Source organism: Drosophila ficusphila, unplaced genomic scaffold, assembly GCF_018152265.1.
Source record: "Drosophila ficusphila isolate 14025-0441.05 unplaced genomic scaffold, ASM1815226v1 contig_127, whole genome shotgun sequence".
Classification (NCBI taxonomy): domain Eukaryota; kingdom Metazoa; phylum Arthropoda; class Insecta; order Diptera; family Drosophilidae; genus Drosophila; species Drosophila ficusphila.
In genome coordinates, this window is record NW_025064016.1 from 3,449,759 (window position 1) to 3,467,679 (window position 17,921).

General features: G+C 38.8%; 1 protein-coding gene across 2 annotated transcripts in view; it reads left to right on the plus strand.

The window, feature by feature from the left end:
• LOC122320864 overlaps window positions 1–17,517 on the plus strand; it is a 74,711-nt gene extending 57,194 nt beyond the window's left edge. The window contains exons 3-7 of one of the 2 annotated variants that reach the window (XM_043209410.1): window positions 6,615–6,826; window positions 10,164–10,299; window positions 14,078–14,343; window positions 14,707–14,842; window positions 14,909–17,517. In XM_043209410.1, the coding sequence (XP_043065345.1) occupies window positions 6,615–6,826; window positions 10,164–10,299; window positions 14,078–14,343; window positions 14,707–14,842; window positions 14,909–15,180 (1,022 nt within the window). In that variant the 3' untranslated portion in view covers window positions 15,181–17,517. Of the gene's footprint in view, window positions 1–6,614; window positions 6,827–10,163; window positions 10,300–14,077; window positions 14,344–14,706 lie in introns of both variants that reach the window. The other variant, XM_043209409.1, reaches the window with a different exon arrangement.
• The last annotated feature ends 404 nt before the right edge of the window (window positions 17,518–17,921 follow it).

A 17,921-nucleotide genomic window follows, 5' to 3' on the forward strand; every position in this document is an offset into this window, starting at 1 on the left:
CCCTTTCTTGGATAATTCTCCTGCCCCTTTGAGCCGCACAATGAATACAAATTGCTCGGTAAATAAACAAACATCTCAATAAGGAGCAAATTACTGACGCCAGTCAGCGAAAATAGCACAACAACAGCAACAAAAAAAGGAAAACACAGTACAGCAAACAAACTTCAGCAACTGAGCGATGGTGGATAGCTGGGAAATTCGGGAAGGGAAAAGCACCAAAATAAACACAGCCAAAGGAAGGAAAAACCATCTCACACACATGTGTATAAATATAATCGCTCATGGGAAAGGGGAGCTAAGATGGCATATAGAAAGAGGAATGTGCAATGCATGACAATAGCAACAATTTGGTTATCGAGAAGCTGGATACACTGCGGGAAAAATAGTTTACCTACCCAAGAAAATTGTTTAAATTTTGATAAGAACGTTAACATACTTAAAACTTTTTAACTACATTTTAATTGCTGCTTTATGATATATATTTTATATTTATCCTTACATTTTTTCAGTGCACTACAGTGCGATTGTGTGTGTTGCTAATGAATATAATGGCGTTACTCAAATGACGGCCAGTTCCAGTTGCTGTTCTCCTTGTTGATTCTGTTGCTTCTACTCATTCAGTTGCTGTTGGCATTGATGTGTGAGAAAATTGCTTAGCACCAACACAATTGCAAATAGACTCGTCCTTTCAGTCCGTACGTGTGGGCGGGTAAAGCAAATAATGAGCGTAAATCATGGTTTATCGATAAATATGGACAAAGGCAAGAATATATAGGTTGTTCATGTGTTGCGTTAGGTTTATTGAAATTCATGAAGGAGGATGTGCATAAAAATGATGATGGAGAACAGGACACTTATACCATGAAATGTGATTGGCTTTCTGGGGCAATAGGTAAGGAAAAACTCGAAGATTACCGAGAAATAACCTACAAAAGAGGAAAACAAAAGGTGGAATGATTTCTATACCAAACTAATTAGAGTTACTATTCCTCATACCTACAAAAAACTCCAAAAACCAGAAGCCAGCGAAAATGTAGGCAATTTTATAAGCCATTCCTCCTCAGAAATTATGGATTTAGAACGGCACGCCCCTTTCCTTTTATTTTCTGGCCCTAATCAAGTCCAGACCGTATTCTTATCTTATTGTCTCAGCAATTTAATAATTCTGCAGCCGAGGGGCTGGGGAATACTGGGTGGAATGGGGCTTACAGTCATGGTCCAGTTTAACCTCCATTTGCACCGAGGCCCTGCGGAATCCCAATCCCTGCTCCGGGTCCAGTTTGCCCGATATCCTCCCCCCTAATCATCATTTCGCCTTGTTTTCTTTTCATTTTCCATACAATTTTTTCCTCTGCTTTTTTTTCAAGCCCCACCCAGTTTTTGATGTTGCCCCGGGGAGGGCTGAAATAATTGTTGCGCTGCCTGCCACGCCCCCAAGGCAGACACCGCCCCTCGGCCCCCAGGCACATTAAAGTCAGGCCAAGCGAGAATCGCGAATATTTGCCCATCCCCAGAGGGTCCAGTAACAGATAGCATGGCTGACTCAGAATCTGAGCTGGTCAAAATATTTGAGTTGCAAAAATTGTTGGTTGCTGTTGGCGTTTAATCCTTTTCTATTTCTGTTTCGGCTTATTTAGCTTAGAACAAGTATGCGGAGTACTCGTTTCAGGGTTCTAGAAACACTCCTGAAATGGTAAGTTTTATAGGTAACATAAATTGAAACGCAGGGATTAGAACCTTACGTTAATAAGAATTAATCCCAAATAAATTAACATTAGCTAGGTTTTTAGTGTGTTTCTTCTAAATATTGTTTAAAAAAGGATGTGTAAAGAGTATTTTGGTTGTCCAAAATGCTTAATAAAAATTTTAAGCAAAATAAAAAGTTTGCTTCATTGAATTCGAATCCATAGCAAATCCAACAAATATTTTCACTCTAGCAGAGCTTCGACTGTAGTATTTTTCAATCCGAGGGAATGCATAGCCTGCAAGGGTTTTTATTAAATTCCGCAATCGAATTGCAGGCATAGCCCCGCATCCCCGACTGCCGTATCCTGCCAGATCCTTATGAACTTTTACAGAGCCATTATATGCAAATGATGAGAGCGGAGAAAGCAAATATTGCTACCTCGGGCACTGGCCGCAGTCGGAAAAACGGAGGAGTCAAGCCAGGACCATGCACACGCACTGCCATTGTTTGTCCTGGTTGCCAGAGGATAGGTCGCAGGATGGGGAACGGGGAATGGGGAATAGGGGCATGGAAATGCGGATGCGGATGGTCCACAGTCCGGGCTCATGTGCAGACATTTACATAGGCAAACAGCTTCGGCTGCCGGCTCCTTTCATCTACTGCCCTCGTATCCTGGTATCCTTGGTGTCCTGGCACGAACTACTAATAAACCAAAGACGACCAGCAACAACAATGGCGCTGGCAGCGGATATTAAGCCTGAACCGGCCCCGAGGATCCAAAAAAAAGAGAAGATAGTAGGGAATCCTAGGGGCCTGGAAATGGCAGCAAAACTGGGAGGAAAAAATCGGCTGGGCCTTAGAAAAAAGCCAACTCCCTAACGAGGCTAACTTTTTGCCAAAGATTAAAGATGTCCGGCAATAGAGTAACGATACAGCGACCTGCCCCAAGCAACATACATTCCTCCCTCGCCCATCAGCCGTCAGGAAAATTCAGGACCTCCAAAACCGATGACAGCTTAAACAAGCACCGCCTGGGGGCGCTGCAGCAACAGTTGAGATAGGGACATTTTTGAGGGAATCCCCGGAGGCGAAACGGAATCGAACATGATTTGTCGCCTATTAACAGGCACAGTGGGAGAGGTTATCTATTGTTGCTGTAAAATTTAACACTCTATTATTTAAAATTTAAAATATAATTTATGAAATGGTTTAATGGATACATTTTAAATAAAAGTTCATATAGTTTATAAACAAAATTGTTGTTTACAAGAAAAAGGATATATATTTATTAATTTATTATAAAAAAATGTTTTTTTAAGTATTAAACAAATTTAGCTTTAACAACAAGGGTAGTTCAACCTATGAGCTTGTTTAATATTTCGTTATTTAGATAAAACTTGTCTACTAAACTTGCTTTAAGCAAAGGGCGGACATAAAGTCTTGAAACGCCTTGAGTAAAACCATTTTCAACCAAAAGTTTCCTGTAAGCAATTATGCACGTGCAGCATTCTGTAAAAGAGGAAATGAGATCATACAGGAGGTAGATCCCGCATATTTTTTTGTGTCATATGGGCAAAAGTTTGTTTTACTTTTACTACGCTTAGTCTTTTTCCCACTCCGCATTACGCACCCTCTTTTAGTTACTTCTTTGGCGAATATTTCTGGGTATTTTTGTGTCCTTTGCAAATTTAATCACTTAACCCCAATGAAGTATGAAAGAAAACTTTTGTCGCCCACCAAAAAAGTTGACAGAAAAAAAGTGGCAGCAGAAGAAAAAACGAAATTCACTTTTCTCAAAGCAGATGCAGAGAAAATAATAAAGACCCCATTTTATGGACAAACATAATATTATAAATCGGTACTTTCAATGATAAACAGATTATCTCTTACAGATATTTTTCGCTGGAAGTTTTTTTATGGGAAGCATTTTGCAATCGATATAATTTTTATCAAATTAGCGTGGATACACTTTTTTTGCAAAGTGTGTGTGATGGGAAAATTGATTTTTGACTTGGCAAAGGTCGCAGCCTGAGCATATTAATTCCACTCAAACCCGAACCTCAACTTCGGCAAGAGCCAAAGGATACAAGAACAGCTATTGTGTGCCCTGTTGACATTCTGCATGTACGCTGCGGGTATTGGTGTGTGTGTATGTGAACGTATATTAAGTGTGTTTGTGAGTGTGTCAAGGCGCCCAAATGACAAAGTTACCCAAAAGCGAAACTTTCGGTGAAACTGCTGCTGCCTCTATTGATGCTTCAGCTGCTCAGATGCTCCAACTGACGGTTACAGTAGAGCTTCGCATAAAAATATAATTTTTTGAGGGATACCCAAGTGTCTTTTCTTGGACCCTTGCCTTAATATCTTATCCTTATGCCTTAATAAGGTTATTAGCAATAACTTCTGTAAGTTCAAAATTACTTATCCTTATGCCTTAATAAGGTTATCAGCAATAACTTCTGTAAGATCAAAATTACTCCAGTAAATAAACATATTTTGAAGTTGCGCTGGGACTAGTTTAGTCATATACCATAATTAGTAATTCTTGTGTATCAGAGCGTTACTGTAATAAATTTTAGTTGGCTATGCTACTGCTCTTGCGTCACAGTTCCATTTGCAGTTCGACTCTTAAGCAGAATTAATGAGAGCGGCACACGAAGGAGGGGAGCCAGTAACCTAAATTCACTGGAAAACCAAATAAAATGAAAGTTTTTCTGTTTGTTTTCCGTTTTTCTGTATTTATTTTACCTACGTATTCTCGTGCACATTTTTCTTTGTTCTGGATGCTGGCCAGCCAGCCAGTGCGCCAAAGGAGTTCATTTCGCATAGAGGACATGCTGCTTGTGGGGAGAATCTCTACCGAAAACTTCACCCATGCAGTCTCATTAATGTCGCTTAGTTCCCCATTTCTTCTTCCACAGCCTTGCCTCGGCTTCTCTTCCCCAGCTGACTGTCATTTGTTGCAACTTTACCTGCAAATTGTGGCAAGGTACTTGCTGCAAGTGGCTGCTTAAAGTACTTCTAACTCTCTCACCTGTGGGTGTTTGTATGTGCCTCTCCGTGGAAACAAGGATATATTTATATAAGTATCTGTATATGTATATACAGATATACATACGTTTGAATATTGTGGCACATAAGCAACTTGTGTTATTGGCAATCTTGATTTTGGTATTTGTTTCTGGACTTAGTTTAAGCCTTCTTACACGTGTAATCCTTTTGTCTTGTTTTAAACCCACTTGCAAACTTCAACTTAAATTAAAATTCATTTTATTATTTTTAATTGCTATCCATTTAAAACTCAATTAGTTTTTGATCCTAATCTCTTTAATACAAAGAAATGGAAATGGTACACAAAATCATTACTTCCTATTATTTTATTTGGGATATTTATGATTTAATTAAGTATTGAAAATTTAAGGAAAATGTGAAGGCGGGCATTTTTTATCTTGTTCTTCCTGTAAACCTCCCCCTCTTTTTATACATTTCAATCAATAATTGATTTCCTACAGACGTTTTTTTGCTGACCTTTAACCTTCTGACATTTTGTTTGCCATTTTACAGCAATTCAATCACTTCAAATAGCTTATCCATAATGAAATTGAAAATCTCTGAAGCACGTGTTGTCAAAAGTATGATGAGATATTTTGGTCCACAAAATATTCTGCCTCCGACTGGACATGACATTGCACTCAACTCAAGTTAACTCAGCTGGAGCGACAACAATTGCAAGTCATAGCGAAGGATATGGATAAAGATAAGGATATAGATACATTTGTAGCCATAGAGATTGATATGAGCCTGTGTGTGTCCTGCCTTTTCCCTGCCTGTGTGAACAATAATATCCTCTCACATTTTATTACACTTGTAATGTGCAACGATTGGTGGCAGAGGCAGACGAGAACACTGGTCTGGAAAAGCCAAGAGAGCATTCATCCTCGGGCGGTGTAATAATGTGGGACACGCCGAAAAGAGTGGGTGGGCGTAAGTGTGTATGGCCCCCATATCCCTCCACTAAATTCCTGGCCCGCCCTCAGTGTGTGAGCTTGTATCATTGTCAATATTGACAATAAACAAGTTTGCCATAAAATGTTACAAGACTCGAGACGAGTCGGGCCAAGTGGGCAAAGCCACATTGAGCACCAGAAGTTGTCCACCCCGGCCAACTTAATATATGAATCGAATACCCTCAATCATGTTGCCAAAGCAAAACAACATTTCCTGTCAACGGAATTGACTTATTAATCTATATAATAAAGTATAAAACACATAACCACACCAGCACTTTAACATGTTAAACGAAAAGAGTTGCTGAGCGTGGTAAAATGTTTTTTATAAATTATAAAAAGAATACATTATGCATTGAAGGGTTTGGGCCGAGTCCATCGTTCGGTTGACACTGGCTTTAGTGAAAATAAACTTTGGTAATTAATTAAAAATTTCCAGTTACATAAATCAATCAGGCGCCACCATCTGACCACCCACCTTCAATTACGGCTTTTAAGCACCTGCAAAAACAAAACAAAGCGAAAAATTAAAAGGTTTACATTTTTCGATTTGTTCGCTTACCAGATTATCCGTACAATTTTATTTGATTTACTTTCCCAGAGGGCATTAATATTTAATTGAGTCATACAACTTTCATGTGATCAAAAATGATCAAAGTGACTGGTACTCGAACTAAAAGAGAATGAGTGAGTGCATATAAATTAAACTGGTATACCAAAGATTTTACACTTCAATAACGTTGTGTCATAAAAGTTGAACTTCTGACTGAAATTAAAATGTCTTCTCCAAGGATATAATGAGTCTAAAACAAATTACTAACAAAACTTGTTCCTAATACCAATACATCTTAAACTTGAAAAATTCTTTGGTTAAGCTTCGCTTTAATCGGTTTACCTTTCTTTCGTTAATTTTCTTGCAGATTACAGCGTAGCTGGGCTAAAACTGACCGAGGTTCGCATTCCGATGCACGTGATGAAGGGCTCCGCGGCGCAGTTGGAGTGTCTGTACGATCTGGACGGGGAGGCCCTCTACTCGGTGAAATGGTATAAGGACGGCAACGAGTTCTACCGCTATGTGCCGCGGGACATGCCGCCGGCCCAGACCTTCCTGCTGCCCGGCGTTAACGTCGATGTGAGTACCGCATATATCCCCTTATAGCCGAGCATAAGAACAAAGCAAAGTTTACGCTGGTGTTGGCGTCGCACTAAAACTAAACATTGAAAACAACGTTGCGTACTTTTGTGGTGCCAGCCGAAACAACAATGCATTGCGCCAGCTTACTCTCTTTAGGTCTTTTTATAACTGCACAGAAAGAAACCTTTTTCGAACAACTAGTACTTACACATTAACAAAAGCAATTTACACACGATTTAGGCTCATTATAAATATATTTCGTAAGCTTAAAGAAAATTAATATCTACCCTTTGCGTTATTAATTATCAGATCATTTGGTTTTGAATCATAACAGTTAATTTGTACAGTGTACACCTCCCATTATTATGCCTCCCCATTCTTTTATGACTTGCGTGTATGTTGGGAAGAAAGTCGAGTTGTTTTGTGCTGGGGTAAAGGTGGTTTTACGAGAGGAAGCAAAGGCAGGGGCAAGGATAGGTGAGTCCTTGTCTTCGTATACAATGGGATATCTTTTGAGTGGAGACTGCGAGACATGAACTAAAACACAAAAGAAGTTCTAGCCAAAGCTTCGGGTCCTCTTAGTTTAAAGTTTGGTTAGCAACGCAAAAACTTTTCCTTAATCTGGGATCTTAAAAACAAAACTTACTCTAAATGAGTTCCTTAAGTGAAGTGGAAAGACTTTGGAATATCTAAGGGGGTTAAATTAAAAAAAAAAAACTGGTATATAATTAATCCAGTTAATTTTTCAGGAATTTACAACATTTTTGAAAAGAACAGAGTAATAATGGTGAAGAACTTAAAAGTCAACAGTGTCTTTAAAACTGCCTGGAGCTCAGTTATTTTCCGTAGAACACAAGATACTAGTTTTAAAACTTTTCAATGCCAAAACTTCATCTTCAGGTATCTGCGTACCGCTTCTTACTTTTTTTTTGTGGTCGAAATTCTTAACTAAACACACAACACATAACCCAGGTATACACTTCATGAAACCCATCAAAGTTTTCAGATATTAAGCTAGAAAATCGCTTTGGCTTAGTTTCTCTCAGTCTTATTTTACTCCCTAAAACGCTTCAAGCCAAGTTAAGAGTTTTAAGAGCAGATACAGATGGCATGTCAAACATATGCCAAGAAAGATAAAACATTCGCAGATCGAACTGCTTAATCGGCCGCAAAAATAGAATGAGTGTAGGGCACTTCTTCTGGCGTGGCTCCATTATTTTAGCCACCAAAACTTTGGCACGTAACAATGCACTAGACGTTAACCCACCGAAACCCCCAAACCGCTGGAAAAGCGGAAAAAGGAATGCTGTGGGTGAGTGGGAAAAGGGGCAAGTGGAAAACCAGTTCCAGATAAGCACGTGAGCAGACAATCGCAGTCAGTTGATGGTTACATTCGACATGCCACGCTCGCTTTTCCTTCCCCAGTACTTCCCCATTTCCCCGAATTTTCCTCTAATCGGCTACCGAAAAAGTGAAATCTGCTCTCCCATGCATGCATTTCGCTCGAACTCAGTCCGTCTCTGTCGCTCGTTAAGTGCAATAAATATTTCAAGTTGCGCTTTTGCGTTTGCTGGCGGTAGTGGGCGTGGTCGACGGAGTGTCCATAAAACGCGTTACCCTTGCCGCAGTGGATTCCTCACTCGACGATCCACGCTCCACGTTACCGCTAAACGATTTCCGCTCGGGAGTACAGTGGGGTAAAAAAATGAATGATAGATAATGAGATTTACACTTGAAAATTCAAAGGGAGATATAATAAAAGCTAATCCGTTAACTGTTATTCATTGGATTACATAAAATATACAAATAGCAAAAGCAAAAAACTTATTAAGTGGAATTTATTGTGGTTTTTATCGCAATGTCTCGCAATAGAAAAAATTATCAATGTATTATAATCATGTTGAGACAAAAAGCGTTTAAGAACATAATAGCTTTATGTAACTTTTCACTGTAGCTCGTAACTTCCTTTGAAAAACACACCGATTTTAAGTACTTAATTTACTTTCATAGCCCACTGTGCGCTGTTCTTTTCGCTGCTTGGCGGAAAACTTTTTGATGTTGGGCATGAGGAGGAGTACGATGGGAGTTACAGGAGATGCCAGTTAGCGATAACCAATTGCGAGTGTGTGCCGGCTCCATTTGCTGGATATTGTTTTAGCATAATCGATTTGAGTGACTGCGGCGGGGAGATATATGTGTGTGGGAAAGAGGGTGCTGTTGCTGTTTTGGCTTGTTTTATTGCAGTTGGCCAATAGTTGGCTGTAACTTCAGCCAACTCAGGACTTAGACGTGCGGTTTACCTGGGCCCAACTCCCTCCGATGTCCGTGTGTTTGTGTGGTAAACTATAAATTAGGTTAAAACAACAAGGAGAGGGGCTGAGCCGGCAAAGAATGCGCAATAAAAGATAACAAAGTGCACTTTTCTGCTTGGCCAGATAACAAAGTGTGGGTGGTGTGGGGATTCCGAGGGTTAAACAACAGGCATCTGATCTCCTTAACCCTCCCCAAATCCCCGGCCCCATTTAGACTCGGATTTAATGGCTTAAAGTTCAAGTGAAATATTTGCCTAACCCTTTTTCGCTGACCCTTCGAGGGGCTCTTTCAAGGAGCAGGAGGCGTTGGACATCTCGGACATTTAAAAGGCATTTACGGAAAACAAAACAAAAAAATGCGAAAACAAGAAGGGCAAGAAAAAGGAGGACAGCTTGAAAAACAAGCGAAGCTGCGGCAGTTTTCAAAAGCAATTACGTTACATTAACGTCCAAAGTGGCTGCAGGAGCTCATTCCCCTCAATCCCCTCGATCCCCGCTGCCAACGCCCCTGGCTGATGGTATTGAAACTGCCAATGACAACGCCAAGAGTTACAGCAAAAGGGGGTTTGTTCGGGGCACTGCAACTTTTTGCCCACTTTTCGTTACATTAATTTTAACCAGCCATCTCCTGCGTCGCCATCATTCAACAATTTCGCTCGGACTCAACAAAGTCTTTCCTTTTGTACCCTAATTAAAGGTATTTTTATTTTATTAGGAAAACGTCCCAGCAATTATTTGTATTTAATTCTGGGTTGGGAAAATTGTCCTTAAAGTATTTTAGCTAATGCGATTCAGACCTAAGTTTTTAGTTTTAATTTCCTTTTTTCCTATTTTTTTTGGAATTCATATGCTTGATTTTTTAAAACAAAAATCTTTTAATATTTGCTTGTATACTTTTCTAAGGACGTTCATTGTTTTTATGCTCAGGATAGGGCACTTATTTCTTCGACCCCCGAAAACAATTTCTCATCCGATATTTCCCCCATTTTAACCGTTATTTTCCCTCTCGTTTTTAATTGCAGCTGCACAACTCGAGCGACGCGATTGTTACGCTGCGGAACGTCAATCTGCAGTCGGCGGGCCGCTTCCGGTGCGAGGTTTCTGGCGAGGCGCCCTCCTTTCAAACGGTCACCGAGCACGGCGACATGATTGTTGTGTGTAAGTAGCATACATACATATACATCGCCAACTCCACAAACCCCACAACCACGGCTTCTATATGTATATAGCCAACTGGGAGTCGGGCGAAAACTTATAACTCTAATTAGAAATTGCGGCCATTTGGCGTTGACTGCTGTTGGCCCAGATGCTGTGGCTAAGAGAGGGGGGAAAGGGGGTGGTGTCGGTGTCGGTGGGTAACTGACGCTGACTTTGACTTCCACTCCTGAAACTTGTCTTGGGTTGCCGGGTGATGGTTTAACCCTATAAATACAAATTAACATTTGGTTTCCCGGATTTTCATAAATGTGCTGCACGCATTGTTAGCTTTTTTATTTTCTGACTGTGAAAAAATGTGAATTAATTTTTAAATTAAATTAAAGCAAAACTAAATTAAGTTCTTAGTAGATTCAAGCTTACAAAAAAATTTAGTTTTGAAAATCCTATAAAATTGAAGGAAGTTGGAAAAACTTTAGAAGCAAGGGTCAATCCAAGGTTAATCCGGCAAAAGAAAAGTAATTAAAAAGCGTAGAGTAACAGGCCGGATGAAAAGTCCCCGGTCTGACCCATACTAGATTTTACTAGATTTTTTTCCATATGATTTTCATTCAGTACCAACCTTCAAACGATACGTGTCAAAATTTGACAGCAATCGGACAATTAGTTCGGGAGTTATATCGATTTGAGTGAAGCTACTTTTGTTATTGTTGAAAAGATGGAAAAAAAAGAATTTCGTGTGTTAATAAAGTATTGTTTTTTGAAAGGAAAAAATACAGTTGAAGCCAAAGTGTGGCTTGATAAAGAGTTTCCGGGGTCTGCACCAGGAAAATCAACCATCATTGATTGGTATGCTAAGTTTAAACGTGGTGAAATGAGCACTGAAGACGGTGAACGCAGTGGACGCCCAAAAGAGGCTGTTACCGACGAAAACATCAAAAAAATCCATAGAATGATTTTGAATGACCGTAAAATGAATTTGAACGAGATAGCAGACATTGTAAAGATATCAAAGGAACGTGTACATCATATCATTCGCGAATATTTGGGCATGCGAAAGCTCTGTGCAAAGTGGGTGCCGCGCGAGCTCACAATCGATCAAAAACAACAACGAGTTGATGATTCGGAGCAGTGTTTGGAGATGTTTAAGCGCAATAAAGCCGAATTTTTCCGTCGATATGTGACAATGGATGAAACATGGCTCCATCACTACACTCCAGAGTCCAATCGTCAATCATCTGAATGGACAGCAAGCGACGAACCCAATCCAAAGCGTGGAAAAACGCAACAGTCGGCTGGAAAGGTTATGGCGTCTGTTTTTTGGGATGCGCATGGAATAATATTCATCGACTATCTCCAGAAGGGACAGACAATCAACAGCGACTATTACATTGCTTTATTGGAGCGGTTGAAAGCCGAAATCGCAAAGAAACGGCCGCATTTGAAGAGGGAAAAAGTGCTGTTCCACCAAGACAATGCACCATGTCACAAGTCTGGAAAAACGATGGCTAAAATTTATGAATTGGGCTACGAATTGCTTCCTCATCCACCGTATTCTCCAGATCTGGCCCCCAGCGACTATTTCCTGTTTGCGGACCTTAAAAGAATGCTCGCTGGCAAGAAATTTAAGACCGATGATGAAGTGATTGCTGAAACTGAGGCCTATTTTGAGGATAAACCGAAAGAGTACTACAAAAGTGGCATCGAAAAGTTGGAAAATCGCTATAATCGCTGTATCGCCCTCGAAGGCAACTATGTTGAATAATAAAATTGAATTTTGCAAAAAAAAAATTTTTTACTATGGTAAACCGGGGACTTTTCATCCGACCTGTTAGGTTACTGTTGATTGAAATCATGAAAGGAAAACTTTAATTTATAAACTGAGCTGCACAAATTGGATTACACGAAATCGCAGTTGAAAACTTCTCGCTTCATTTGACACATTGGCCGTTAAATCTTAGAGAAAGTTCTCTTTTAAGCAAAGAAACTAATCAGGTAAACACACTAACCCCGTTAATCGCCACCCAAAGGATTTCGCTGACTTGAGCTTGGCCTTGGCCGCGTTCATTTATTTTCGCCACGAACTGTAGTCTGTTCACCTGATTCCAGCAGCCCGACCCAATCAGCTTTATTCTATCGGAATCGTGTTTACTTAGTCAAAAAGCATTTGCAGTGCATTTGACAGGCTTCATTTGATTTCATGCTTCTAATGCCAAATAAGCTTACTGAACTTCCTCCGGACTTACATTTTCACCCCGGGCCAAACTTGCCAAAGCTTAACAGTTTAACTCAATTTTGGAAGTTGTCTGTCCATGGGCTCTTGTCTTGGCCAAATTTTCTTCGGGGCAATGCCAAAAATTTACTAAAGACGCCTCCGCAAAACTGAAACACATCAACAACTAATGGAGGAGTACTTTAAAGTGCAAGTTATAATCCACTCACCCTTTTTTCTGCACAGTGAACAATTAATCGGTATAATAGAATATTATTATACTTTTTCAAGTTTCAAAATATTTGTATTTGTATAATGATTGTAACGCAAATAAATTATAAGTTAAGGATTGAAAAATAATTTTAAGGTTAAAGAGATATACTTTTTTTTAAACTCTAAATATTTAAAATAATTTCGAGCAGTGCAGCACACATTCGCTCTGCCCCCACTTACAACTACACGTGGAGCGGGTGCGCTTTGAACTGGCGTTGACATTTCGTTTGTTCAATTATAAAACTTTTGCGTGGGCGTGCCAACACGCCCTCTTACGCCCAACCGCCCACCGCCCACCGACCTCCATTCTCCATGGCTGTCTCCCTGTTATTGTTTAACGTGGACTGTGTCTTTGTTCTAACCGGGGGCTTTTGTTGTGCTTTTGTTTTCTGGCTTTCGGTTGTTTTGTTGCTGCTCATACTGCGGTCCCGTCCCGACTGGTTCTGTTTGGCTTTCAATCAAAGTTTTTAAAAGCTTCGGCAGCAGAACGAGCCGGGCATATGCCACGGCCCACGGCTCGCAACTCACCGCCCACCGTCCACCCACTTTGGAATTCACCCACAGATGCTATTTTTCGGGGTCCCTTTGGCAAACAACAACAGCCAAGCTACCAGCAACAGCCAGTCGAAACCATTTCCGTTTCCGCTTCCAGAGCCCAGATATCCAGAGAGATTCCTAGCGATCCCTCGTTATGCCCATTTTAAATGGTCGGTCAGACTTAGATTTGTTTTGGGCTAGAGTCTCCGTGGTGTTTGAGTTTAACAAGAACATTCGGATAAAAATGTACAAGATTTAATTTCCTTAATTTCCTTAAAGTGCTTACCAAACATAATCTACTTAAAAACTGTAGATTTTTTATTTAACTGTTATACAATTTTTTTGAAGGGTTTTTTCTTTAATTCTAAGGAAAACTAATTTTAATCCACCTTACAGCTTTTTTTTCAGGGTGTTGACACTTCAGTTCTAGACAGTTTTTATTGAGTTATTCTATTTGTATACTATTTTTTTATATTTAGCAATTTGCAATTTTATCCCAAGTCCGACAGTGCATCAGCGGCTGGAACTTTTATTGAATTTCCGGTTGCGCTCCGTTGAGTTTGTTGTCCCTTTGGAGCGGTGGCTTCTTCCTTGTTGTTTTTGTGGTGGATTAGGTTTATTGCAAAATTCAGTTACAGTCTCTCGCCCTCCACAGTCACCGCCAAATGTCTGCGGCTGTAAATAAAATTTTCTCTGGTCCGATTTCGTTGTCAGCCTTAAAACTGATGTTTTTTTCACTTATTTCCATTTGACTTCTAGCTCTTCCGGACCAAGGACCACCAAAAATCATAGGCGGACGTCCGCGTTACCAAATCGGAGACTATGTTCGAGTGAACTGTACCGCTGGACGCTCCAAGCCCGCCGTAAAACTATCTTGGCAAGTGAATGGAGAGCCCGTTGACCTGCAGAAACTCCGCAAATATGACAATATTGTATCGGGACGGGAAGGTCTTGAGACCTCTGTGCTGGGACTGCAATTCCGGGTGGAGCAGAAACACTTCCGCAACGGTGACATGAAACTTAAGGTGAGTGCAAAGTACATTTCACCGTCGAACTTCTTTGGCTTAAAACAATTTCAAAAACAACCTTAAATAGTTCTTATTATAAAAACTCAACTGAATATGTACAAAGTTTTATTAATTTCAATAAAAATATTTTTGTATCTATTTTTGTTTTGCAAATATATTTTCTTGTTACAGTTAAATTTTATTTTACTTTGTTATGAATATATAAGCTATAAGCTTCATGTTAATTGGATATGAATAATCAGAGTGCTTGTAGGGTTTTAAGTCAGACCTTGAAATTGTTTTTGGCCAACTTCGACCCGCTGAAACTCGATAGTATTCCGCTCGCACAGTTAGCTAACCGAAATCGTTTGGATATTGCAGTGCATAGCCGAGTTGTCGTCCTTGTACTGGAGGAGCAACGAGGAGTCCGTGGAGGGCGACCGGCCGCAAAAGGCGCCCGTGCTCGAGTCAAGGGAAACGGTCTACGCCAGCAACTCGCGCGCCGATCCCGTCCAAGGTACGTCTTACCGGGAATTATTTGTGACCAAAATCTTATCGCTCTTGTTCGTCCATCCAAACGCAGCCAGTTCCACGGCCCCGCCTCCTTCAACATCCGCGCCCTTCGTCCTTCTGCTGGTGGCGCTGGCGGTGGTGGTGGCAACCCTGGCGGAAGGGATCGCAACAGAAGTAGATATAGATAAGATATCGATGGATCCGAGGACCGCCACTGAAGGAATGGCGAAAGGAACTCCGCAGGCGAGTGAGTTGCTGGCCGACCGCGAGGAGGAAATTTGCAGGACGAGAAACGGAGAATCCGCGACGCAGCTGGCAAAAAGCTCCATTGCTGTACGGTAGCTCCATTAAGCCATAGAACGGCGTTTTCCCTCCACAAACACACACACTTTTCACCGATTTTTCCGTCTTCGCTTCGCATAGAATTACAAACAAAGAAACTCACAAAAAATCAAAAACAGGAAACAATTAATAAAAGAAAATGTAAATCAAGCAAAACGAATAGAATGCAGCCAATTTATTTATGTCGTTAACAAAAGCTTTCATAAATTTAATTTTTAACAAAAATCATAAACTATCTAGAGCATAAATTACAAATACTAAAATTTAATTGTGTGAAATCGAGAAAAATTGTGAAAGATGTGAGAAAGCAAATGTTTTAGCTCTCTACGGAAATGTTAAGTCCCGTGTCAAAATAAAAAAGCAACTGTAAATAGTTAATGTTTAATATATATATATATTTATGTAACTGTATTGTATGTTATTAATTGTTAAGCTCACTCACACACAAAAAAGAAACAGAATTTAAATATCACAAAAACGAAATAAAGAAAAAACCATGAAAAACAACAAGAGTTGGTCAATGCAAAATACGAGTTTAACAGAAAGAAATATGGATAAATATAATAGAAACAGTACTTCTAAGTTTGTGCTAGCCGAGTAAAGTTAAAAAAATGTTAAGCAAATATACATGCTTAAATAGGTGAGGTGTGTACAGTGCGTAGCGAAAGTATGAACCTCTAAATATTTTAATACCAATTGATATACGTGTATGTCTGAACTATATCCACAGTATAAGGAAAGTGCATCAAATCAATTTAAATTTTTTGGATACTTACCAAATTATTTCTACTTCCTTGTCTGGCCTATATAAAGTTGGTTTGACCTATAAATACTTTTGTTATGCACTGCAAAGCTAATACACAAATTCATCTCAAATAACTTCAAATGATGATTGTAGTTGATTTTAATCTACTATGATTTATCTATAAACTTTCGTTGTTCGTTGAGCATGCATTTAATAATGTGAAATTGTAATTAGGTAATCTTGAATAATGCTAAGGATAAGAATTCACATTAAAAGCAAACCAAAAAGCACTTAATTTAAAATTAAACAAAAAAAAAAAAAATGAAATGGAAAGAGAGAAAAACTAATCAAAGCTAGAAATTACAACTTGGTGACTGTTGGAAAAGTCTTAAAACTAACAAAAACATATCGTACATTTATATGAATTGCCAAAGTCTTAATGGGTATTAAATAAAAGCGAGTGCGTGCTTCTGTGTGTGTTTGATCCATCCTTAAAAACAAATAACATTCCGGGTTCGAATTAGCCATCATCCAGAAGGAAATGTAAACCGTTTAGTTAGCAAATTGTTAAAACAAATAGCAAAAGTCAAAAGAGGATAAATAATGCAAACAAATTTTAACAATAGCTAAATGATTGTGACGAAGCCTTAAAAACAAAGTTGAACTCAATTCAGATATGAAATTAAGTGGAATGAAACAAAATCAAATCAAATGAAATGGATTTTATTGTGTAAATAGAACGACGTTTTGTCCATGAATTCCATTCTGTTTTTCCCATTGGTGTCCATAATTTCTGTGTGTATATATGATAAATGAGCTAACTAAATTAAAGTTAAGATGGCAGTAGCAGTAAAACAAAAATCACATAAACAAAACAAAAAGCCAGAGCCAATTTTACCATTAAGCGAAAAACAAAGAAAAAAATATTAATTATACATTTAAATATCGATGAGCGGACATTCAAATGCTAATTGAGTACAATTGTGAACGCGTGACAGGGTGATTGCGTGTGCGAATGGGAATTTAAGCATAGATATAGTATAAATTTAAACACACACACATATATAAATCTGCATTGTTGTCAACTGTAACTGTTTTTTAAGTCTTATTTAATATCGATGCCATTAACTGCAATTAACAGGAAAATTACTAAATACAAAAACATAAAACAATGCAAAAGTACTAAAAAAAAACTATAAATTGCATTAAAGTTAATTCGAAAAACAAAACATGAATGTGTGGTAATTGTAAGTGTAAATTATTTGTGTATTTAAATAACAACTTTTAGATGTATAAAATGGCAAGCAAATAAAAAGCGAAATGCATTCGAATCTATACGATAAACTTTATGTGAAACCGTAAACAATTCAAACCTAAGAAAATAGGAATTATTTACAACTCAACTCAAATCAAATGCCATAAAGTAACTTCAACAGAATTTAAATGCCAGACGAAGAGGAGAAGTCTCTGTAAATATCTTTAAGCCTCATTCAATGTGCGAACCTTATTCGCAGGCGATCCAAAAAGAAACGAAGAATTGTGAAGTAAAAGAGCGGAAATTCATTAATAAAACATATTTGTTTCAAAATCAACAAGCTGTTTTCTTTTCTTTGTGTCTTAAAGAATGGTTAAGAACGTAATGTTTTTACACTTTATTGTTGACAGTAAAATTATCTTACTTCCGCCAAAAATTTGTCTTCTTATTTATGTTCACCGACGTTAAGCCAACTTCAATTATATAGAAAAGCTAGGGCAAGTTAACCTGTCCAGTTGCAGGGAGATACTTGTTCTGTATTCTTTTTATTTTTGTTAGATGCAACACAAAGAAAATTGGGTAATTTTAAGAAAATATTTCAAATACGTGAAAATGTTCTCGCAGAACGTGACAACAACCTTCGACGACAAATAAAAAAAGTAATCGAGACAGAGAGCGAGCAGGGCACAAAACATTTAGCAGTAAAAAAGAAGCAGTTACCAGAAAAAAGAAATCAACAAA